Source organism: Aphelocoma coerulescens, chromosome 20 (assembly GCF_041296385.1).
Source record: "Aphelocoma coerulescens isolate FSJ_1873_10779 chromosome 20, UR_Acoe_1.0, whole genome shotgun sequence".
Taxonomy (NCBI): Eukaryota; Metazoa; Chordata; class Aves; order Passeriformes; family Corvidae; genus Aphelocoma; species Aphelocoma coerulescens.
In genome coordinates this window covers 2,375,706-2,395,779 of record NC_091033.1, presented here as the reverse complement: position 1 = coordinate 2,395,779, position 20,074 = coordinate 2,375,706, and the positions used below count along the sequence as shown (strand labels likewise).

At 54.2% G+C, this 20,074-nt stretch overlaps 1 protein-coding gene across 1 annotated transcript in view; it reads left to right on the top strand.

The window, feature by feature from the left end:
- The first annotated feature begins 1,451 nt into the window (after positions 1-1,451).
- Positions 1,452-20,074, top strand: part of LOC138120836 (centrosome-associated protein CEP250-like) — a 92,721-nt gene continuing 74,098 nt past the window's right edge. Inside the window, exons 1-12 of the mRNA XM_069033854.1 lie at positions 1,452-1,466; positions 2,353-2,400; positions 2,547-2,794; positions 3,251-3,404; positions 13,595-13,788; positions 15,084-15,211; positions 15,405-15,574; positions 16,310-16,489; positions 17,099-17,233; positions 17,510-17,653; positions 18,110-18,390; positions 19,589-19,748. Of these exons, the coding sequence (XP_068889955.1) occupies positions 1,452-1,466; positions 2,353-2,400; positions 2,547-2,794; positions 3,251-3,404; positions 13,595-13,788; positions 15,084-15,211; positions 15,405-15,574; positions 16,310-16,489; positions 17,099-17,233; positions 17,510-17,653; positions 18,110-18,390; positions 19,589-19,748 (1,857 nt within the window). The remainder of the gene's footprint in view (positions 1,467-2,352; positions 2,401-2,546; positions 2,795-3,250; positions 3,405-13,594; positions 13,789-15,083; positions 15,212-15,404; positions 15,575-16,309; positions 16,490-17,098; positions 17,234-17,509; positions 17,654-18,109; positions 18,391-19,588; positions 19,749-20,074) is intronic.

The following is a 20,074-nucleotide window of genomic DNA, read 5'->3' as shown; positions in this document are numbered from 1 at the left end:
ATCTCTCGCTGTGGAGAAAAAACCTGGGAAAGTGTTAGAGTCCTCCTGTTGGTCTCCTCGGAGCTGGGGCTTGGCCCAAGGCCAGGCCCTCTGTGCTCGGTGGAAAGTCCTCCTGATGTGTTCTAATATTGTAGCAGTCCAGTGGAAAAGGGAGAAAGTCCGAAATTCCAGGGAAGGAAAAAAAAATTCACCTCTCTCTCCGGAGAAAAAGAAGCTGAACAACTGGCCAAAAGCTGACCGGGAAGCCGCAAGCCAGGTGCCTCCTCCCTCCCCTGCCGCAGCTGGAAAAAAACCCCCGCTATCTGTGTGTGACCTTGAACAAGCTGCAAACTGCTTTGAAAAAGTTGTGCTCAGTTTAGAGGCATAGAAATTAATTTCTGGGCATAGGCAGCGATATGGGCTACACATCATAAGGTCACCCCAAGACACGAGGAATCTTTGAAATAAGCAGCAAGACTTTTCTTCTGCCTAGAAGACCTAGTGATATGTTGCCAAACAGAGAGCAGAGAAAAAAATGCACTCGTGTCTGTCTCGGGATTCTGAATCTCTTTTATGAGCCTTAAACACTGCAACTCCTGGCATTTCTCTGTAGGAATTTGAAAAGACCCTGAAACACCATTTTTCCTCCTCATGTGGCTGTTCTAGATGCAGAGCTTTACTTTCCATGAATATTTGTAAGCACCAAGAACCTTTTGAGGCTTTTTCTTACACCTCCCCTTTGTCAGGGGAGACAGACAAATTCCTGTGACTCAGGAACTAAGCGCATCCCTAAAGAGCATGCAGGTCTCAGGAATGCTGAGCCTTAAAACTGATGCTGTCTGGGCCAGCAACTTTGAACTCATGTTATGAGCCAGGTCCCTGCCCAGCTGCCCAGCTGGGCTGTGGGGATGTGGGGGTGCTGGTGCAGGTGCCGGGCAGCAGTGAGCTGGGATGGGTGGAGAGCCAGGGGAGGGCCTCTCCAACAGCCCCTGGAATGTTGGGGTTTGCACCCTGGAAACCATCAACAGCCCATGGAATGTTGGGGTTTGGAGCCTGGCAACCATCAACAGCCCATGGAATGTTGGGGTTTTCGCCCTGGCAACTGTCAACAGCTCCTGAACATTGGGGCTTTGACCTTGCAACTGCCAACAGCACTTTGATCTTGTGCTCTTGACCCTGCAAAGGCCAACGACCCTTGGATATTGGGGTTTGACCCTGCAAAGGCCAACGGCCTTTGGAGATTGGGGTTTAGACCCTGCGAAGTCAAACAACCTTTGGAGATTGGGATTTGACCCTGCAAAGGCCAACGGCCTTTGGACATTGGGGTTTAGACCCTGCAAAGGCCAACGGCCTTTGGACATTGGGGTTTGACCCTGCAAAGGCCAACGGCCTTTGGACATTGGGGTTTGACCCTGCAAAGGCCAACGGCCTTTGGACACTGACATTTGGTCACTGCTCGTGCCAAGGGGCAGATGGAGACCCGGCGGGTGAGTGAGAGAGCTGCTGCCCTCTTTGTGCCAAGCCCAGCAGGGGCCTGGGTGGGCCTGGGCTGTGCCACTGGGAACAGTTCCCTTTGGGAATAGCAAGGGATTAACAGTTGGCTGTTCCAGAGCTAGCAGCAGCTTTGGTGCTGGCCATGGGGACAGGCCTGGGAGGGAATGGGGGGGCTCCTGGCCATCCCAGAGCACACCCACATCTCCTCCTCCGTCCTTGTCCCACTGGAGGGTGTGGGCACAAACAAGGGAGCAGCTTTCACTGCCTTCCCCTCAGCCCAATTCACAGCGCAGCCTGAGCGCTTCCCAGAGACAAGAATGGGTTTCTCCCAGACATCTCCAAGATGATCCCCAGTGGTGCAGAGGAGGCCACGAGGATGATAGGAAGATGCTCCAAGGGCTGGAGCACCTGTGCCAAGGGAAAAGGATGCAAGAGTTGGGGTTGTCCAGCCTGGAGAAGGTTCCAGGGTGACCTTCCAATGCATGAAGGGGCTGGAAGAGAGCTGGAGAGAGACTTAAGCCAGGGGCCTGCAGGGAAAGGACAGGGTCTAATGGGATATTGGGAGGGAATTCTTCCCTGTGAGGCTGCTGAGGCCCTGGCACAGGTTGCCCAGAGAAGCTGTGGCTGCCCCTGGATCCCTGGCAGTGTTCAAGACCAGGTTGGATGGGGCTCTGGGCAATTCCCCTTGTGGTGTTCTAAGAAGTGATGAGACACCTTCCAGCATGTTTGTTTGTGCTGCTGTCAACCTACTGGGCTGAAAATATTCCCAAGGAGGGGAGGAAGGAGCTGAGCTGGAATTCCAGGCTGGGAAGCATTTAGAGGCGACTGCCTCAGGGGCAGCCATGCAGTCTGAGTGTGCTCTTCCCTGTGCTCTTCCAGGGAGCTCGAGGCCTTTCTCACCAGGGACGTTTCTCCAGAGCCCCTGAGGTGAGTAAACTGTGCTGAGCTGGCTCGGATTTGAAACTGGTCCTCCACAAATGGACACTGGTTCTTGTGGAATCAGAAGAGGCATCTCAGTGGTACTTTGGAATAGGAACAGAGTACCTGACTAACAGCTGGATGTGGGCTTTCAGGTGCTGTTAGACGGCAGTGACAGCATGGCCAGTTCCATCACCGGCGCTGACCGTTCCCAGCATGCAGCCTCCAGGAACAGCCTCTCAACTCCGACATCCACTGCTGCACAGCATCCCTTGGAATTGGTTTGGGAAGCCACAGAGAATTGTGGGCACTTACAGCGATGTTTTGAGAAAATGGAGGAGCGATGCAAGAGGCTCAGTAGCCACCGGGAGCACATAGACTCTGTGATGGAAGAAATCAGAAGGTGAGTGTTTCTTCCTCCTCCTCCTGCGTTCCAGAGGCAATCTGCGTCCAGGTCTGGGAGTTCAGAGGTGTTCTGGGCAAAGAACTCACCTGCCCTACCATGTGTAGGCCTCAGTGTGGCTCTTGAGCATCGTCCTGTCAGGGCTTTTCATGCTCTACTGTGACTCCCAAGGCTGCCTGGGAGATGCACAGCGATGTTGGAATAGAAGACTCCTTCCTCTCACCGTGCTGCTTCCCTGAATTCTGTTCTTTGAGAGCCCCTGTCCAGCCACTGCTTCTCACTGAAGGAAGGCAAAATCCTGCCTTCCTTTCCCTTTGCCTCTGGAGGATTTCCTTGGGAGGGAAAGAGCAAGGTCTTCCTTAGCCCACTGCCCCCAGCTCCATTGTGGAGGGCTGAAAATGGGATCGATGGCTCTTCAGGCCTCTTCCTTCTTCTGACTGAGCCTTGTCTCTGCAGTGACTGTGAAAACCTTGAGAAGTCCAAGGAAAAGCTGCAGCAATGCACTGGAATCCCGGAGCCAGGAGCCTTGAGTCTGCGCCAGAAGAACAGCAAGCAGCTGAAGGAAGCGTCAGCCCAGGCGGAAAAGGCGGAGCAGCAGCACAGGATGGAGGTTGGTTTTGGAAATGAGGCTGGTTTTCCGTTGAAAACTTGTCTTGCCCCTTCTTGTACAGTGGAGGACTTGGCTGCACTTGAGGGAGAAGACCCATCACTGCAGAGGGAGCTGGAAGTCAACAGGCAGGCACTGGAGGAATTGCAGCTTCAGAGGGAGCTGCTGGAGCAAGAGGGGCATGATGTTACCGTGGCTCTGGACACCTTATTCCTAGGCAGCACCTGTGGGAGTGGGAGTTATGCCAGCCAGATCGGGCCAGATGCTGTTTCTGGCAGTAGAAGAGAGGGACACTGCTGTGCACACCTGGCTCAAGATGGCACACGCATTTATTAGCCAGGCATATGCATGTTCATCAGCAAAGGGTTACATGCTTCTGCAAAATTTGTTCCTTTGGGCAGCCCCAGAGCCTCTAAAAGAGGGAACGGAGCTGGGGAAGGGTCTGGAGCACAGGTGTGACAAGGAGTGGCTGAGGGAGCTGGGGGGGCTGAGCCTGGAGAAAAGGAGGCTCAGGGGGCACCTTCTCGCTCTCTCCAACTCTCTGTGACAGGAAGATGCAGCCAGGTGAGGGTTGGTCTTTGCTCCCAGGGAACAAGGGACAGGACAAGAGGAAACGGCCCCAAGTGTGCCGGGGGAGGTTTGGATTGGGTGTTACAGGAGAGCTGTGAGAGAAGGGTTTGTTTCTGATGGTCTCTGTCAGACAGTCTCAGTTCTGGAGTATGTGGTAGGTTTGGCAAATACCCAGCAGAGGTTTTGCTTTTGAAGAGAAAAGCTCAAAACCACAGTGTAGTCTTCAGGCTTGAATACCAGCAAGGGCCATGAGACACCTTCTTTGTGTAAGACAAGTAAATGGTATTGTCGGTGTGAACTGCTGCACAAAGAGAGTCTGCTTTGGCCACATCAGCCAGACTGCCATCAGTCACTAAAGGACTGCTCACCACAAGAGCCGTTTCCCTGCCAGGCATGCCCTCGTTGCAGAGAGCTGCTTTGCACACTGGAGGAGGGGACACTTTGATGTGGGTTTTGTCCGAGAAGGAGAAACCCTGTGAATTTTCACTTGCTTCAGCAAGCAAAATTGCTTTCCTCAACCATCCTGAAAATGTCCAGCACTGGAATAGATCCTGATAGACATTTTGTTGGTAAGGGAGTTTACAAAGAGAATTGGTGTGATTTTTTGCAAGGCTGGAGCTGTGGGAGATGGCAGGCTATGGGGCTGTGTGGAGCATGCCCTCCATGTCTTCTACATTGAATTTGGGGAGGTGAAAGGTGAACAGGGCTATCTTTGGGCCCAGGAATGAGCCCTCTCACAGGAAGCCCGGCAGAAACATCAGCTTTCCGTTGGGATTTTTGTGCTGCTCTTGTGCTCTGTTTTCCTAAGACTTACCTCGGAGGATCTTCACTGTTCTCTTAAGGGTCCTCTTTTGGTGTGTACTGGTCGGTGTCCATAGCCAAACTGAGTTTGTAGGACTTTTCTTTTGTGGGCACAGGGAGGGCGCAGCGGGAACGCTGACAAGAGACAAATCTTTTTAAAGACTCGCCTGGAGTATTTCTGAACAGCAACCCAGAGATGTCTCCTGGGCTGTGTTCTTAGTCACTCTCTGGGAAGCTGTGTCCCCCCCAGGGCAGACAGTGGCCCAGGGGAGCAGCAGCCGAGTGCTCTGAGAGCGCGTGAGCCCATCAGTCTTTGCCTCTTGCCACACAGAGTTTGCAGGGGAAGTGTCAAGCCCTCTGCTCTTTCCTTCTGTGCAGGTCCTGCTGGAAAAGCAGAAGGAGAAGAATTCTTTATCAGAGACACTGCTCCAAACTCGGGGACAGCTAAGCCAAGCCTGCCAGCAGGTGCAGCAGCTCAGGCAGGAGGTGAAAGAGCAGCAAGAGAAGGGGCAGGTAAGTCTGAGCAGGCAGGGAACAGAGTGCAGGGCAGTGGCAAGGGCACAAAAGGCAGGTGCTGGGAGTCAGGAGGCAAGGGCTGCTTCAGGCCCTGGCAGCACAGAGCCTGGCAAGCTCCAGAGCTCAGGCCCGGGAAGCAAGGCTTACAATGGAAGCAGAGCTGGGTAGAGAAGCCAAAAGAAGTCGCTGAAGGAATGGGATTTTGAGAGAGCAAGTGGGAAAAGCTGAGCCTGAGGGCAGGTCGCAGGAAGTTGCTCTGCATTTTGTTGCCAGACCATCCAGGCAAAGCTGCAAGCTGAGCTGCAGGAAGCTCGGGGGGAGATCCAGGCAGCGCAGAAGAGGCACAAGGAAGAACTACGAGGCATCAAAGAGGAAATGAATCTCCTCCTTGAGCAGAGGGAGGCTCTACAAAAGCAGGTGAGTGAAAGAGCAGTGGCACCGCAGCATCCAGCAGGGGGTCTGTGCCCTTCTTGCTTTTCCATGGCAGAGCAGCAGCTGCTGGGGTGGTCCCTGGGGCTGCCTCGTGCTCTGGGCTCCTTGGCAGCTGCTCTGAAGGACCCTCGGTGCTCTGCTGAATCTCAGCTGCTGCCCAGCTGCTCAGCTGGGCTAGTCCTCTGGGCTGTTGGCCAGCAACCATCAGCACGGATTCCTGCTGGCCTCTTCTTGCTGGCCATGGTGTGGGAGGTGCTTTTTCAGGTGCCCTTGGTGGGCCACGTAGAGATTGAAACAAGTTGTCCGTATGCATTGTGAATCTGGTGCTCTGAGGACAGGGAGAAATGGAAAGTTGGCCTTTGCCTTTTCTCACAGCCTCTGCTGTGGCTGACAGTGACAGGCTGTGGCTGTAGCCTCTGACTGCTTTGTTCTGTTTGACTGGAGGTGGGAGAGTTGACATCTCAGCTGGCAGCCTCCAGAGAGTCCCAGGCAACGATTGTTCAGAGAGCCCAGCAAGATGTGAGGGAGGCCCAGAAGCAGTCAAGGCAGAAGCTGTTGCAGGTTGAGCAGCTCCAGAAGATGCTGGAGGAGGCAGAACATCAGAACAAGGAGCTGCAAGTGCACCTGAAGAACTTGGAGATGGAAAGGAGTCAATGGGAAGAAGTGGCACGCCAAAATTCGGGACTTTGGGCTTCCTTGAACACCCTAGAGAAGGAAAAAGCCAGGTAAATGAAAGCCTGTGGGACTCTGCCTTGTGGGAATGGATTCCCTCTTTGCCATCTTTGCACCTGCCAGGGGCTCTGGCAGCATTTCCTACGTGGCAGAGTTCTGAACTCTCCGTGCAGACGCGTCTGGTTGTCTGGATGTTGTGTTTCATTTTCTTTTCTTTCAAGCCTTCAGTTAGAGTTTTTCTGAAGACAAAGGCTTTTGGAGTAGCTCTTTCCCTCTAGGGGTGTGTTCTGTTGTGAGGTGGGTGTGCTAACACTGCCCAAGCTGCAGTGTAAGGAGCTGGACACATCCAGCAGCTCCGCCTTGGGTCCTGTAACTTGAAGCCTTTGGGATCTGGAGCAGCCTGGCATCCTGATGCCTTTGCTTGGCAGAACCATCTCAAGGCCCTGATTGCTGACCTAGGCCAGATTCCCCTCAAAGGCACCCAAGAACCAAGAATGTCTCTGTTGCATCGTTCCTCAGAAAATGCCCCCAGGTGCCTGGGGGGGCTCAAGCAGGGTCCCTGCCAGCCTCCAGAGTCACAGGCAATACTGACTGTGCAAAGAATGCAAGAGACAAGACCAAGGTTAGCGGGGCCCCTCCAGCTGACCAAGTCCTGCCGGTCTTCAGTGCCACAGGATTCTTCTTTCGAGAAGAAGACAAAGAAAGGGCAGGGCCCTCTTGCTTGCCTGCAGGTTTCTGCATCTTCCATCAGGTTGTGCTCCAAGGCTCTGTTGCCACTTCTGCTATCGGCCTTTGTTTCTCCAGCTGGAAGTAGGATGGGTGCTGGTAAATCTTAGGGAACTTCCCCGAGATCCTCTGGCTGTAGGGTGCTGCTCCTCCTACCTGGACATACAAGATGGGGCAAGGAAATGTCTCTTCCATGTTGACCAAACCTTTCCCCCTTGGAGCCTGGGTAGTCAGAAGAAAACTCTTCCTCTCCCCTAATCTCTTCATGGCAAGACTTTGTTAGGTCTATATTCACATTCCCATCTCAAGAAGAAGGTAGGACATGTAGGCAGGAACTCCTCATTCTTTCATGAATAAAAGCAGAGTGGGCACATGCTGGGCTGTGACTGCAGGGGGAACAAACAAACAGCCACGTTGTTTAGACAAACCTCATCAGACAGAGCAGTTTTCCCCAAGGTGGTGCGAGTCCTAAGAGTTCCTAAAATGTGATACCGTGTAGTAATGAGTTGCATGCTTCCCTTTTAGGCTGCTTCTGTCTCTGGAGGAAAAGAACCTGTGCCTCAGAACACTGGAAGAAAAGAACCAGGCACTGAACAATCAGGTGTCTCAATTTCGTTCTGCTCTTCGCGAGGCCGAGCAGCTCTGTGCAAACCGCACAGGACAAGTGCTGAAGCTCAACGCCCAGGTAATCTGTGCCCTGGCGTCCTCTTCTCCAGGGACACACATCATCACCTTTGGCTTGGAGGCCCCAACTGCTTTCCCCTCCCAGCAGCATCCACTGTTGCCGTGTTCTGCCCCGGGGTGCTGCTGCACCCACAGGCCAAGGCTGGATCTGGTGTCTGCTGCCGATGTTTTCCTCCGTTCTCTCCCGGGTCCCAGCAGGAAATGTGGGAGGAGAAGCAGCAGCAGACTCCTTTGGAGCTTCTCCATCCCTCTGTTAGCAGTGTTGTCCCAGATGGAGTTGGTGCCTGTGCTGGGCACCGAGCAATGTGGGCACACAGACGTGGCTATGGCAGGCTGGGGAGGGCACTTCCAGCGCAGCCAGTTCAGCCGGTGTTCAGAGCTGCAGCCTCAAGGATGCCCATTGGCTCCCTTTCCCTATTTTCAGGACACTTGTTTCCATTGGAATCCTTGGCTCTGTGCCTTCTGTTTTGGGCATGTTTTTTTGCCTGAAGTCATTTCTCCTTTGTTACTTGCTCTACTGCCTGCTCTGCTGCCTCAGGAGCAGCCCTGTCCCTGAGGCTCTGTGCATCCATCTTCCAGATGCGGGCCCTGCAGAAGGCAGTGCTGGAGATGGAGGCTACCCAGGCAACTCGAGAGAAGCAGCTGCTGCAGGAGCTGGAGGAGTCCCGAGCAGGAGAACGGAGCTTGAGGGACTCTGTGCAGGTGCTGGAGGCTGAGGTGTCTGAGCTGCGTAGGAAGCTCCAGAGCTCTGAGAACAGAGCAGAGGCCTTGGCCACGAAGTGTCAGCAGGCCAGTGGTGCTCACCAGGAAACTCAATCCCAGCTGGACAAACTGCTCCTGGTTCTCCACCACGTGATCAGGGATAGCAGAGACTTGGTCACCTGGAGCTCAGGCAAGTGTGGGAGGCTGGGAGAGCAGGTGGAGCGAGGGGGTGGTTCCTGGTCATCCTGGTATGACACACTCACCCTGTCAGTTCAGGCTGACTCAGGCCTTGGGAAGTCTTGTCTCCCTGCAGAGACACAAGTCCATGTTTGTTTGTAGAGAAGTGATTAGAGTCAGAAGGGAGAAGGGCCCAAGTCCTGTCAAGCCACAGGGCCCATGCAGTTGTCTTTGGGGCAGTGCTGACATTAGTGGTCATCAAAATAACGTCAGCCTGTGACACACATCCTGCTGCAAGGCGAGCTCTAGGACAATGACAAAGGCACCTCCTCCTAGGTAGAAAGAGGCCTTGTTTGTTGGAGACTGTTGGATTAAATCTTGAAACAGAATGTCTTCTCTTTTCAGAAAAGGGTCATGTCTTGGGCCTAAGTGCTTCTCAGGATGGGGATGTCCCCGCAGAGCTCACAGTGGACAGAGTGTCAGCAGCTCTGCAAGACCTGCAGCAGCACCTGGAGCATTCCCAGAAAGATCTGGTAATATGCACCCAGAAATCCTGTCCTGCTGCTGGGCTGCTGGACAAGCAGAGTGCCAAGGCCAGGATGGGTGGAAGTTCTTGTAGGGGGGTTGTCTCACTAGCATGGGGAGGAAGGAGGATCACGATCACATCTACCAGTACGGTCCAGCTGCCCTCTCCCACCTGGGCTATTTCTGCTTTAGTGTTTGTAGCCCTTTGTCTCCTGCCAGCAGTGGCACTGACAGGTGATTCTGTTCCTCTTGCCTCTTCCAGAATGATGCAAGGAAGAAGATACAGGCCTTGGAGCTGGAGCTGGGCATGGGGCAGGCTGAGAGGGACAATCTCAGAGCCAGCAATCAGGAGCTGCTGAAACAGTTGGAAGAAATTCAAGCAGGTACAGCTTCACCTCTCCCACCCGCTGCCCCATCCTGTCCCAGCAGGGATCTCTGATGCCACACAGAGGAAAAGGGCAGTGCCCAGAGATGGCAGAGGGGAAGAACAACCAGCAGGAGATTTCTCCATCCAGTGCCAGTGAAAGCTTTTTCTCGAGAAAGATGCCGTGGCTGGCAGTGCCATCTGGCTGTGCTATGGCTGATCCCGTGCACAGGTGGTGCCTTTCAGGTGCTGTGTCTGTGCTGAGGAGCTGTAGCTGGATGCCTCAGCTCGATTCCCCCCAACTCCAGGCCCTGACAGAGCCCCCAGGCTATTGGCCTCTCTGGAGCAGGGCTGCACAGGCATCCCCGCTCCTTTGTCTCTCTTGGACTGCTCACTCTGCACAAGCCCAAGAGGAAAGACACTTTCCTATTCCTCTGAACCTTGCCCCTTGGATTCCTGCTTTTTTCTCCTTCATTTCTGTCAGCTTTGGAAGCCCTTGCGGCCTTAGGGGCTGGCAAACACAGGCAGGCCAAGAAGACAGTGCTGTTGTCCCTGCAGGATGCACATCAGTTTGCCTTTGCTTTGCTGTTCTCATTCTCCTTCTCCTTCCTGCTGCAGCGATGTGGAGGGCAGAACACCAGAAGACCTCTCGAGAAACTGCCCTGGAGAAAGAGGCCATTGCCCTGAAGGAAGAGGGTGTGACTCTTTGTCAGGAGGTGGCATCTCTGCAGAGGAAACTGGAGAGCCTGGAGAAGGAAAGGAAGGATGTGCTGGTGAGAACGGCAGATGCCATGAAGGGCCATTTCCTAGCTATGTTTGGCCCTTGTGTTAATAGTTCTAAGGAGCACCTCTTTCCAGCTGAGCTTTTCAAACTGCATTCTTCTGAATAAGGAGGAAAAGATGTCGTAGTCATGCCAAAGCCAGTTAGTGCTGAGGCTGCTGGTTTTCCTCCATGCTGGAGTTTTGTGCCCTCTAGTTCTCAATGTCCACACTGTCTCTATGGACATTGCATGGTCTGGGCAATTCCTCGTGTCCAAACCCACGTCCAGATTTCAAATACCTGGACCTGGAACGAGAGGTGAAAAGGCCAAGTTTGCTGTTAATAGAAAGGTGTTTGGCCTTGGCCATCAGAGAGCAGCCAGTGGGGAGAAAAGAGAGAAAAGCAAAGTGCTGATGCAGATAAGGACGTGTGCCTGCAAGGGGAGAACTCGTCCTGAGTGGCAGCAGAGAATGACAGACTGATGTGGCCATTGCTGCTCCAAGAGAGGGCAGTGGGGCTCTCGGGGATGGTGCCATGGAAACTCTACACAGGAGAGCTCAAAAACCACTCCTGTCACCCCAGCTGCAGGGAATGAAATGTTGGGGGTGTTTGCTCTTCCCTTTCTCCCTGCTGGAGAGCACATCCTCATGGCACCGCCTAAATCCTGCTTAGCGTGGACTTGGAATCCTGGCTGCAGTTCTGGCAGCTGCTCCCCAAAGGAACACTCGAGTGGAGCTGCAAGAGGTCGGGGAAGGGCAGAAAGGGAGCTGGGATGGGCTGAGTGAGCTGGGAAAGACTCAGCGTCAAGGGCGGTCCCAGCAAAGGTCTGAGGCATCCCGAGAGGCAGAGAGAGAGGGGCAGCCTTTGCCTGCCTGTGGCAGGAGTCCCGATCTGGTATGAAAAGCAAACCGAGAGAGGGAATGAGTGACCTCCCTGTTTTGGCAGCGTGAACGGGAATTGTACGAGGAGCAGATGAGAGATCTGAAAAAGAAGAATGAAATGAAAACACCGGAGATGCGAAGTGTCAAGGAAAACACCCAACAACTGGAAGTGGAGAGGGAAGCCAAGCAGGAACAGTTGGAGCATGGGGCTGCTGCTTTGAAGGAATGGCAAGAGACCGCTCAAGTCCTGAGTGTTGCACTGACCAAGAGTGAAATTTCCAAAGGGGCTCTGAAGAAAGACTTGGACATCTTGAAGGAAAGGCTTTGTCTCCAGGTAGGCACTGGCACTGATCTTCAGTCCACTGCAACGTCTCTCAAAGATTCCAATGAAGTTTCCCATGAAGAGGTGGGATTCTAAATCCCTGTCAGTCTAGGCCTGCTTGGGCAAAGCAGCCCGGGCTGCAGCAGGCAGCCTTGTTTGTCTGCCTGGCTCCAGCCAGAGACCATTGGCTGCCAGATTGTTTGCTGGCATGCCTGGAACGACTGAGGCAGCTCTGGAGCTGTTATTCAAATCAGCTCCAGGCCAAAAGCTGGGCATGGGGAATTGCTTCTCCCGTGCCCAGGCAAGGGGAGGCAACATGTGTGGGTTGGATTTGGTGTGGAAAGGAATGGAGCAGGTGAGCAGAGTGATGGACTGAAGTGAGCAGAGTTCTGTAGCGAGGGCTGAAGAGCAGCTGCACTGCTGGAGCTTCGAGGACGCTTCCCGAGATGGAGATTTCTGAGGGACAGCTCTTGTGGTGTTTGAAATAAGGGAATCATCTCCTCTCTGAACACCCAGCAGGCTGTTGGAGCAGAGGGCAAGCGGCTGTCTGAGCACTCCAGGAGGGGTGTGGAATGTGTGCGGGACCAGGTTGCAGCAGCAGCAAAAGACAAGCCAGAGAAGCGTGAGCTCAGGAGAACTTTTGAGGTAAAGTGGGCTTTCACTGCCTCTGCAGAGCCTCAGGCTCCTCTGGATCATGACTCGTGTGCCCAGGCAGTGCTTTGGAGTCCTCTGCTTGTTTCCTTGCCTCTCCCTGTCCCTGCTGTGGGCACACCCCTTTGTTTGTTCTCTCTGTTGTGGCAGCCCATGGCTTTCACAAAGGCACCTTCACTCCGCTGCCTCCCTCCCTGGCCCCGTGTCCCCGGACACACACTGGCCTCTCCTGCACAGCCCCCAGCGAGAGCTCTTTGCCCCCAGTGCTGTCTGGTGCAATTGAGGGTCTGTGAGCAGAGATCTCCTTGCCTTGATGTCCAGAGGTCCTTTTGCCCCATGTTTGCTGACAGGTTTCTGTGACCCTTTCTCCCATCCAACCTGCAGGTGGAACCTGAAGGGAGGAGTGTCCAGAGAATCTTTGGGAAAGTTTACCTCTCGGATACCATTAGAGTGGATGCTCCCCCGTCTGCCCAGCACAGCAGGTCGACTTCTGGACAGGTGAGAACATCATCTTCCTTGGTGGGAGGAACACAGCCCTTGGCAAGGCACATGTCCCTCAGAAAGCAGAGTAGCAGCTGTGAGCTGAGCTTTTTTCCCCAAGCCAGGCAAGCCCTGAGCGCTGCTCCCAGGGCTGGCAGCTCCTCTGCTCCAGAGCAGACAGAGGGCACCGTGCTGGAGCTGCTGTGGCTGCACCCGCTTCAGAGCCAGCAGGAGGTGGGAGCAGCTGGCTCTCTGCTGCCAGCCAGCCCAGCAGCCACAAGCCCGTGGTGTCAGGAAAGAAGAGTTGGAGGAGTTTCACGGCCTCAGCAGTGCTTGAAGGCTCATTCTCCCCGTGGGCTTCGTTGCCCACATTGTGCTCTGCTCCCATGTGGAATGCTCTGAAGTTTGGGAGAAGGAGAGTTTGCTCCCTGTCCCTGGGCTGGCTGTGCAGGAGCTTGCTGTTCAGATCAGCTCCAGGCCAAAAGCCGGGCATGGGGATCTGCTTCTCCCTTGCCCAGGCAAGGGGAGGCAACACGTGGGGGTGAGCAGTGATGGACTGAAGTGAGCAGAGTTCTGTAGCGAGGGCTGAACAGCAGCTGCACTGCTGGTGCTTAGAGTCAAGTGTATTGGCAGTTGTGGAAGATGCAGTATTTTTGGGTGACAACACAGAATTTGGGGCAGGGATGTTTGTTGGGAAGGAGCAATCTGGTGCCAGGCAAGCCAGCAGGGCCTGACACAGCACTTCCAAGGTAACAGTGCCAGAGGCTTTTGGCAGCCCAGGGTATCGGAGCTGCAGAGGGCAGATGCTGTGAAACTTTGAGCCCAGAGCACAGGAGCTCCCTGTCCTCTGGCTGCCTGCGAGGTGGCACTGGCTGGCTCTGCACAGGGCTCCTGAGGAAGGGCTCGAGCTGTACCTTGTCCTGCTTCCAGGTTTCCCAGGAGCAAGAGTCATTGAGCAGGGCTCTGGAGCAGCTGCACCAGGAGCCCTCTGGCCAAGGGCACGCACTGGCCCAGGTGTGCAGAGAGAAGGAGCTGCTGGGCCGGGAGAAGGCTGCCCTTGAGGGCCGACTGGCAGCCATGGAGCGTCACCAACAAGACCTTTCCAAGCAGCTGGCAGAGACCAGGTAAAGGCAGGGAGGAGACCCTTTCCGGATGCTTTTACCTTGCATGGACAGAAAATGGAAGTCTCAAGAAAAAGAAATATGCCACAATGTGAAGGTTATTTTTCTGACATCTAAAGCCAGCAAAGCTGTTGTGAGCCTTGGGCTCCTGTTTGTGCCGCCAAGCACACTCGTGTGGGAAGTCAAAAGCAAGCCACCCGGCCCTGAATTGAGTAGTACTTAAACCATGCAGCTGTTGAGTGAAACCTCAAGTTTCTCTTGGGTTTAGTTCCTTGTTCTGGGCATTGAACATCCCTCTTTCCTTCCTAAGTAGCTTGACACAATCCTGATCTTCAGAACTGAAGCTTCATCTTCAGAACTCCAGGCTCTGACCTTGGGATGTTGGCAGTAGCATGCTGCCATTCAGGGGGAAGCCAGAGGCTCCTGCTGAAAATGCTGAGGGCCTTCTGCTTCCAAGCACACTCTTGAGAAGTGTGAGGCAGGACCTAGAGCTGCTTAGAGAGCAGCAGGGAAACCTCTTTGGAATTGTTGACAGCCCCTGGGGATTCTTGCTGTGTTGATGGGCACCCACCTGTCAAACCTGCCAAGGTCCTTTTGGATGGTCCCTCTCACTCTCCAAAGAAGGACAAGACTTGGGCTACTGCCTGCTTAGCTGGCAACACTAAAAGAAAGGTGGCAAGTCTATTCCTTGACCGTGCAGGAGCTTAAACTGCAGTCTCTGCATTCAGGTAGTTGTTGTTCAGACAACATGGTGTTCTGAATTTTTACAAGTGCTGCCATGACCATGAGATTTTACTGTATCATGCAAAGTAGTTCTGAAGTCTCTTAAATACAGAGTGTCTGGAAAATTATGTACCTTTATGTCCATGATGAAGAGAGTTAACAAGTCAGGAGTGAGCCAGGACGAGAGTCTGTTCTGTCCCCCTGCAGAGCAGCTTGGAAGTGCTGATGAGAGAAGGGCTGTGAGCAGAGGCTAGGCTTTTGCTCCTCGGCCCAGCCTGTGTGGGCACAGCTAGCCAGGGTCATAGGTCAGGAAGAGCAGCTGAAGGTTCGGCTGTTGAGGTCACGTTGGGCTGGGCTGTCTGTGCTGTGCCAGGCCATAAGGAAGGCCTGGGCACTCCCTCAGAGGGCCCTGCTTTGCTACTGAAATGGCACAAATGGGCCTTCTCTGTACAAGTTTCCATGCGACCCGTTTTGCATTCTCAGGCCTGGGCATCTTGAGCCACGTTGTCCTGGAATAACTGCCCGGGAGTGTCAGGAGCGAGCAGCTCATGTCTCTCCGTATTTGCAACCTGTAGGTCAGCGAAGGAGAGCCTGGAATCCAGCCTGTTTGCTGCTCAGCAGCAGATATCCCAGCTGGAGATCACCAGCAACCATCTGGAGGCTCAAGTGCTCACAGTCACACAGGCCAAGGAGGCGCTACAAGGTGAGAACCTCGTGTGCTTTGTTTGTGGTGCCGCCCCACCTAGATAGAGAAGCTGCTGTAAAGCCTCCTCTGTCTGCAGGGCTTCTGAGGAGCGGTGGCGCTGGAGGCAGGGCCCTCCTACGCTGACACTGAAAGGGCCTGAGTCAGTAAAGGCAGTAAAGACTCTGAATCTTGCTGTTGGTCGTGTTTGCAGGAGAAGTGAAGTGCCTCCAACGTGAGCTGGAAGCAGAGAGAGCTCTCAGGAAGCAGGAGCAGGAAGACACAGCACAACAGCTCTTGCAGGTAGAGCAGCAGTGTCACGAAAGCCTCAGGCTTCAGGGAACTGCTCAGCAGGTGGAAATAAACAAGCTCCTGCAAGACCTGGTAGGTGACAATACGCTTCTGAATTGTCCAAACCGGCCCTGGGGGCTGGTTTAGCACCAGCAGAGCCTGAGGGTGTGAAAGGGCAGCAGTCCTCTGCCAGAGGCCTCCCGCTGCTGGGCCGGGCAGGAGAGGCGGCGGCTCGGACTTGGAGGCGCGTGAAGACCCACAGGATGGTGCTGGGCCAGTAAATGCAGCCACGGCTTCCGTGAGGGCGTAAGGCGAGTTCCAGAGCAGCTTGGGCAGTGCCCACCCAAAGCGTGGCGGCCCAGGGCAGGATCTTCCCCGAGTCCCACCTGCCACGGAGCAGATGCCAGCGTGGAGCAGATGCCAACAGTGCTGCTGGCTGCAGGCGTGGGAACTCGGTTCCTGTCTTGCTGTGCTCCCACGGTGGACAGAGGGATTAGCTTTGGGCTGGAAGCAAATGGAACAGGCCCCGGTCCTTCAGTCCTTGTGACTGGGGCATCAGGGTGCCAGAAGGTGACACCTCCTTTTCTGAATGGTTGGACTCAATGCTTGTGCAGGTCTTTCCCAACAGAAATGATTCCATGTTTCTGGGATCCTTGCACCTGCTGAGCCTCCTTTTAAATTCCCTGACAGGACACGGTTTCTGGAGAGCAGAGAGCCAGTGCTGTTGTCTTTTCAGGTTGGGGTTTGTGGGAGGGATGAAGCTTCACGTTTTTCAGCGAGAAGCTTGCCTGGGGACTTCAACTTGAAGATTTTTCCAAACCTCCTCAGGCAATTGACCGGGAAAGGTACCATGCAGACATACAGGAGATGCTGCAGCAATGGGGAAAAGAGAAGGCAGAGAGAGAGCAGGAGTACCAGAAGGTGCTGTTTGAGATGAGGCAGAAAGTTGCCACCCTGCAGGCTCAAAGACAAGAGGAACAAACTAGATTTGAAAATGCCAAGCGAGAGGTAATGATTGTGCAAGGAGAATTGGTGTGATTTTTTGCAAGGCTGGAGCTGTGGGAGATGGCAGGCTATGGGGCTGTGTGGAGCATGCCCTCCATGTCTTCTACATTGAATTTGGGGAGGTGAAAGGTGAACAGGGCTATCTTTGGGCCCAGGAATGAGCCCTCTCACAGGAAGCCCGGCAGAAACATCAGCTTTCCGTTGGGATTTTTGTGCTGCTCTTGTGCTCTGTTTTCCTAAGATTTACCTCGGAGGATCTTCACTGTTCTCTTAAGGGTCCTCTTTTGGTGTGTACTGGTCGGTGTCCATAGCCAAACTGAGTTTGTAGGACTTTTCTTTTGTGGGCACAGGGAGGGCGCAGCGGGAACGCTGACAAGAGACAAATCTTTTTAAAGACTCGCCTGGAGTATTTCTGAACAGCAACCCAGAGATGTCTCCTGGGCTGTGTTCTAAGTCACTTCCTGGGAAGCTGTGTCCCCCCCAGGGCAGACAGTGGCCCAGGGGAGCAGCAGCCGAGTGCTCTGAGAGCGCGTGAGCCCATCAGTCTTTGCCTCTTGCCACACAGAGTTTGCAGGGGAAGTGTCAAGCCCTCTGCTCTTTCCTTCTGTGCAGGTCCTGCTGGAAAAGCAGAAGGAGAAGAATTCTTTATCAGAGACACTGCTCCAAACTCGGGGACAGCTAAGCCAAGCCTGCCAGCAGGTGCAGCAGCTCAGGCAGGAGGTGAAAGAGCAGCAAGAGAAGGGGCAGGTAAGTCTGAGCAGGCAGGGAACAGAGTGCAGGGCAGTGGCAAGGGCACAAAAGGCAGGTGCTGGGAGTCAGGAGGCAAGGGCTGCTTCAGGCCCTGGCAGCACAGAGCCTGGCAAGCTCCAGAGCTCAGGCCCGGGAAGCAAGGCTTACAATGGAAGCAGAGCTGGGTAGAGAAGCCAAAAGAAGTCGCTGAAGGAATGGGATTTTGAGAGAGCAAGTGGGAAAAGCTGAGCCTGAGGGCAGGTCGCAGGAAGTTGCTCTGCATTTTGTTGCCAGACCATCCAGGCAAAGCTGCAAGCTGAGCTGCAGAAAGCTCGGAGGGGAATCCAGGCAGCGCAGAAGAGGCACAAGGAAGAATTACGAGGCATCAAAGAGGAAATGAATCTCCTCCTTGAGCAGAGGGAGGCTCTACAAAAGCAGGTGAGTGAAAGAGCAGTGGCACCGCAGCATCCAGCAGGGGGTCTGTGCCCTTCTTGCTTTTCCATGGCAGAGCAGCAGCTGCTGGGGTGGTCCCTGGGGCTGCCTCGTGCTCTGGGCTCCTTGGCAGCTGCTCTGAAGGACCCTCGGTGCTCTGCTGAATCTCAGCTGCTGCCCTGGACAGCTGGGCTAGTCCTCTGGGCTGTTGGCCAGCAACCATCAGCACGGATTCCTGCTGGCCTCTTCTTGCTGGCCTTGGTGTGGGAGGTGCTTTTTCAGGTGCCCTTGGTGGGCCACGTAGAGATTGAAACAAGTTGTCCGTATGCATTGTGAATCTGGTGCTCTGAGGACAGGGAGAAATGGAAAGTTGGCCTTTGCCTTTTCTCACAGCCTCTGCTGTGGCTGACAGTGACAGGCTGTGGCTGTAGCCTCTGACTGCTTTGTTCTGTTTGACTGGAGGTGGGAGAGTTGACATCTCAGCTGGCAGCCTCCAGAGAGTCCCAGGCAACGATTGTTCAGAGAGCCCGGCAAGATGTGAGGGAGGCCCAGAAGCAGTCAAGGCAGAAGCTGTTGCAGGTTGAGCAGCTCCAGAAGATGCTGGAGGAGGCAGAACATCAGAACAAGGAGCTGCAAGTGCACCTGAAGAACTTGGAGATGGAAAGGAGTCAATGGGAAGAAGTGGCACGCCAAAATTCGGGACTTTGGGCTTCCTTGAACACCCTAGAGAAGGAAAAAGCCAGGTAAATGAAAGCCTGTGGGACTCTGCCTTGTGGGAATGGATTCCCTCTTTGCCATCTTTGCACCTGCCAGGGGCTCTGGCAGCATTTCCTACGTGGCAGAGTTCTGAACTCTCCGTGCAGACGCGTCTGGTTGTCTGGATGTTGTGTTTCATTTTCTTTTCTTTCAAGCCTTCAGTTAGAGTTTTTCTGAAGACAAAGGCTTTTGGAGTAGCTCTTTCCCTCTAGGGGTGTGTTCTGTTGTGAGGTGGGTGTGCTAACACTGCCCAAGCTGCAGTGTAAGGAGCTGGACACATCCAGCAGCTCCGCCTTGGGTCCTGTAACTTGAAGCCTTTGGGATCTGGAGCAGCCTGGCATCCTGATGCCTTTGCTTGGCAGAACCATCTCAAGGCCCTGATTGCTGACCTAGGCCAGATTCCCCTCAAAGGCACCCAAGAACCAAGAATGTCTCTGTTGCATCGTTCCTCAGAAAATGCCCCCAGGTGCCTGGGGGGGCTCAAGCAGGGTCCCTGCCAGCCTCCAGAGTCACAGGCAATACTGACTGTGCAAAGAATGCAAGAGACAAGACCAAGGTTAGCGGGGCCCCTCCAGCTGACCAAGTCCTGCCGGTCTTCAGTGCCACAGGATTCTTCTTTCGAGAAGAAGACAAAGAAAGGGCAGGGCCCTCTTGCTTGCCTGCAGGTTTCTGCATCTTCCATCAGGTTGTGCTCCAAGGCTCTGTTGCCACTTCTGCTATCGGCCTTTGTTTCTCCAGCTGGAAGTAGGATGGGTGCTGGTAAATCTTAGGGAACTTCCCCGAGATCCTCTGGCTGTAGGGTGCTGCTCCTCCTACCTGGACATACAAGATGGGGCAAGGAAATGTCTCTTCCATGTTGACCAAACCTTTCCCCCTTGGAGCCTAGGTAGTCAGAAGAAAACTCTTCCTCTCCCCTAATCTCTTCATGGCAAGACTTTGTTAGGTCTATATTCACATTCCCATCTCAAGAAGAAGGTAGGACATGTAGGCAGGAACTCCCCATTCTTTCATGAATAAAAGCAGAGTGGGCACATGCTGGGCTGTGACTGCAGGGGGAACAAACAAACAGCCACGTTGTTTAGACAAACCTCATCAGACAGAGCAGTTTTCCCCAAGGTGGTGCGAGTCCTAAGAGTTCCTAAAATGTGATACCGTGTAGTAATGAGTTGCATGCTTCCCTTTTAGGCTGCTTCTGTCTCTGGAGGAAAAGAACCTGTGCCTCAGAACACTGGAAGAAAAGAACCAGGCACTGAACAATCAGGTGTCTCAATTTCGTTCTGCTCTTCGCGAGGCCGAGCAGCTCTGTGCAAACCGCACAGGACAAGTGCTGAAGCTCAACGCCCAGGTAATCTGTGCCCTGGCGTCCTCTTCTCCAGGGACACACATCATCACCTTTGGCTTGGAGGCCCCAACTGCTTTCTCCTCCCAGCAGCATCCACTGCTGCCGTGTTCTGCCCCGGGGTGCTGCTGCACCCACAGGCCAAGGCTGGATCTGGTGTCTGCTGCCGATGTTTTCCTCCGTTCTCTCCCGGGTCCCAGCAGGAAATGTGGGAGGAGAAGCAGCAGCAGACTCCTTTGGAGCTTCTCCATCCCTCTGTTAGCAGTGTTGTCCCAGATGGAGTTGGTGCCTGTGCTGGGCACCGAGCAATGTGGGCACACAGACGTGGCTAT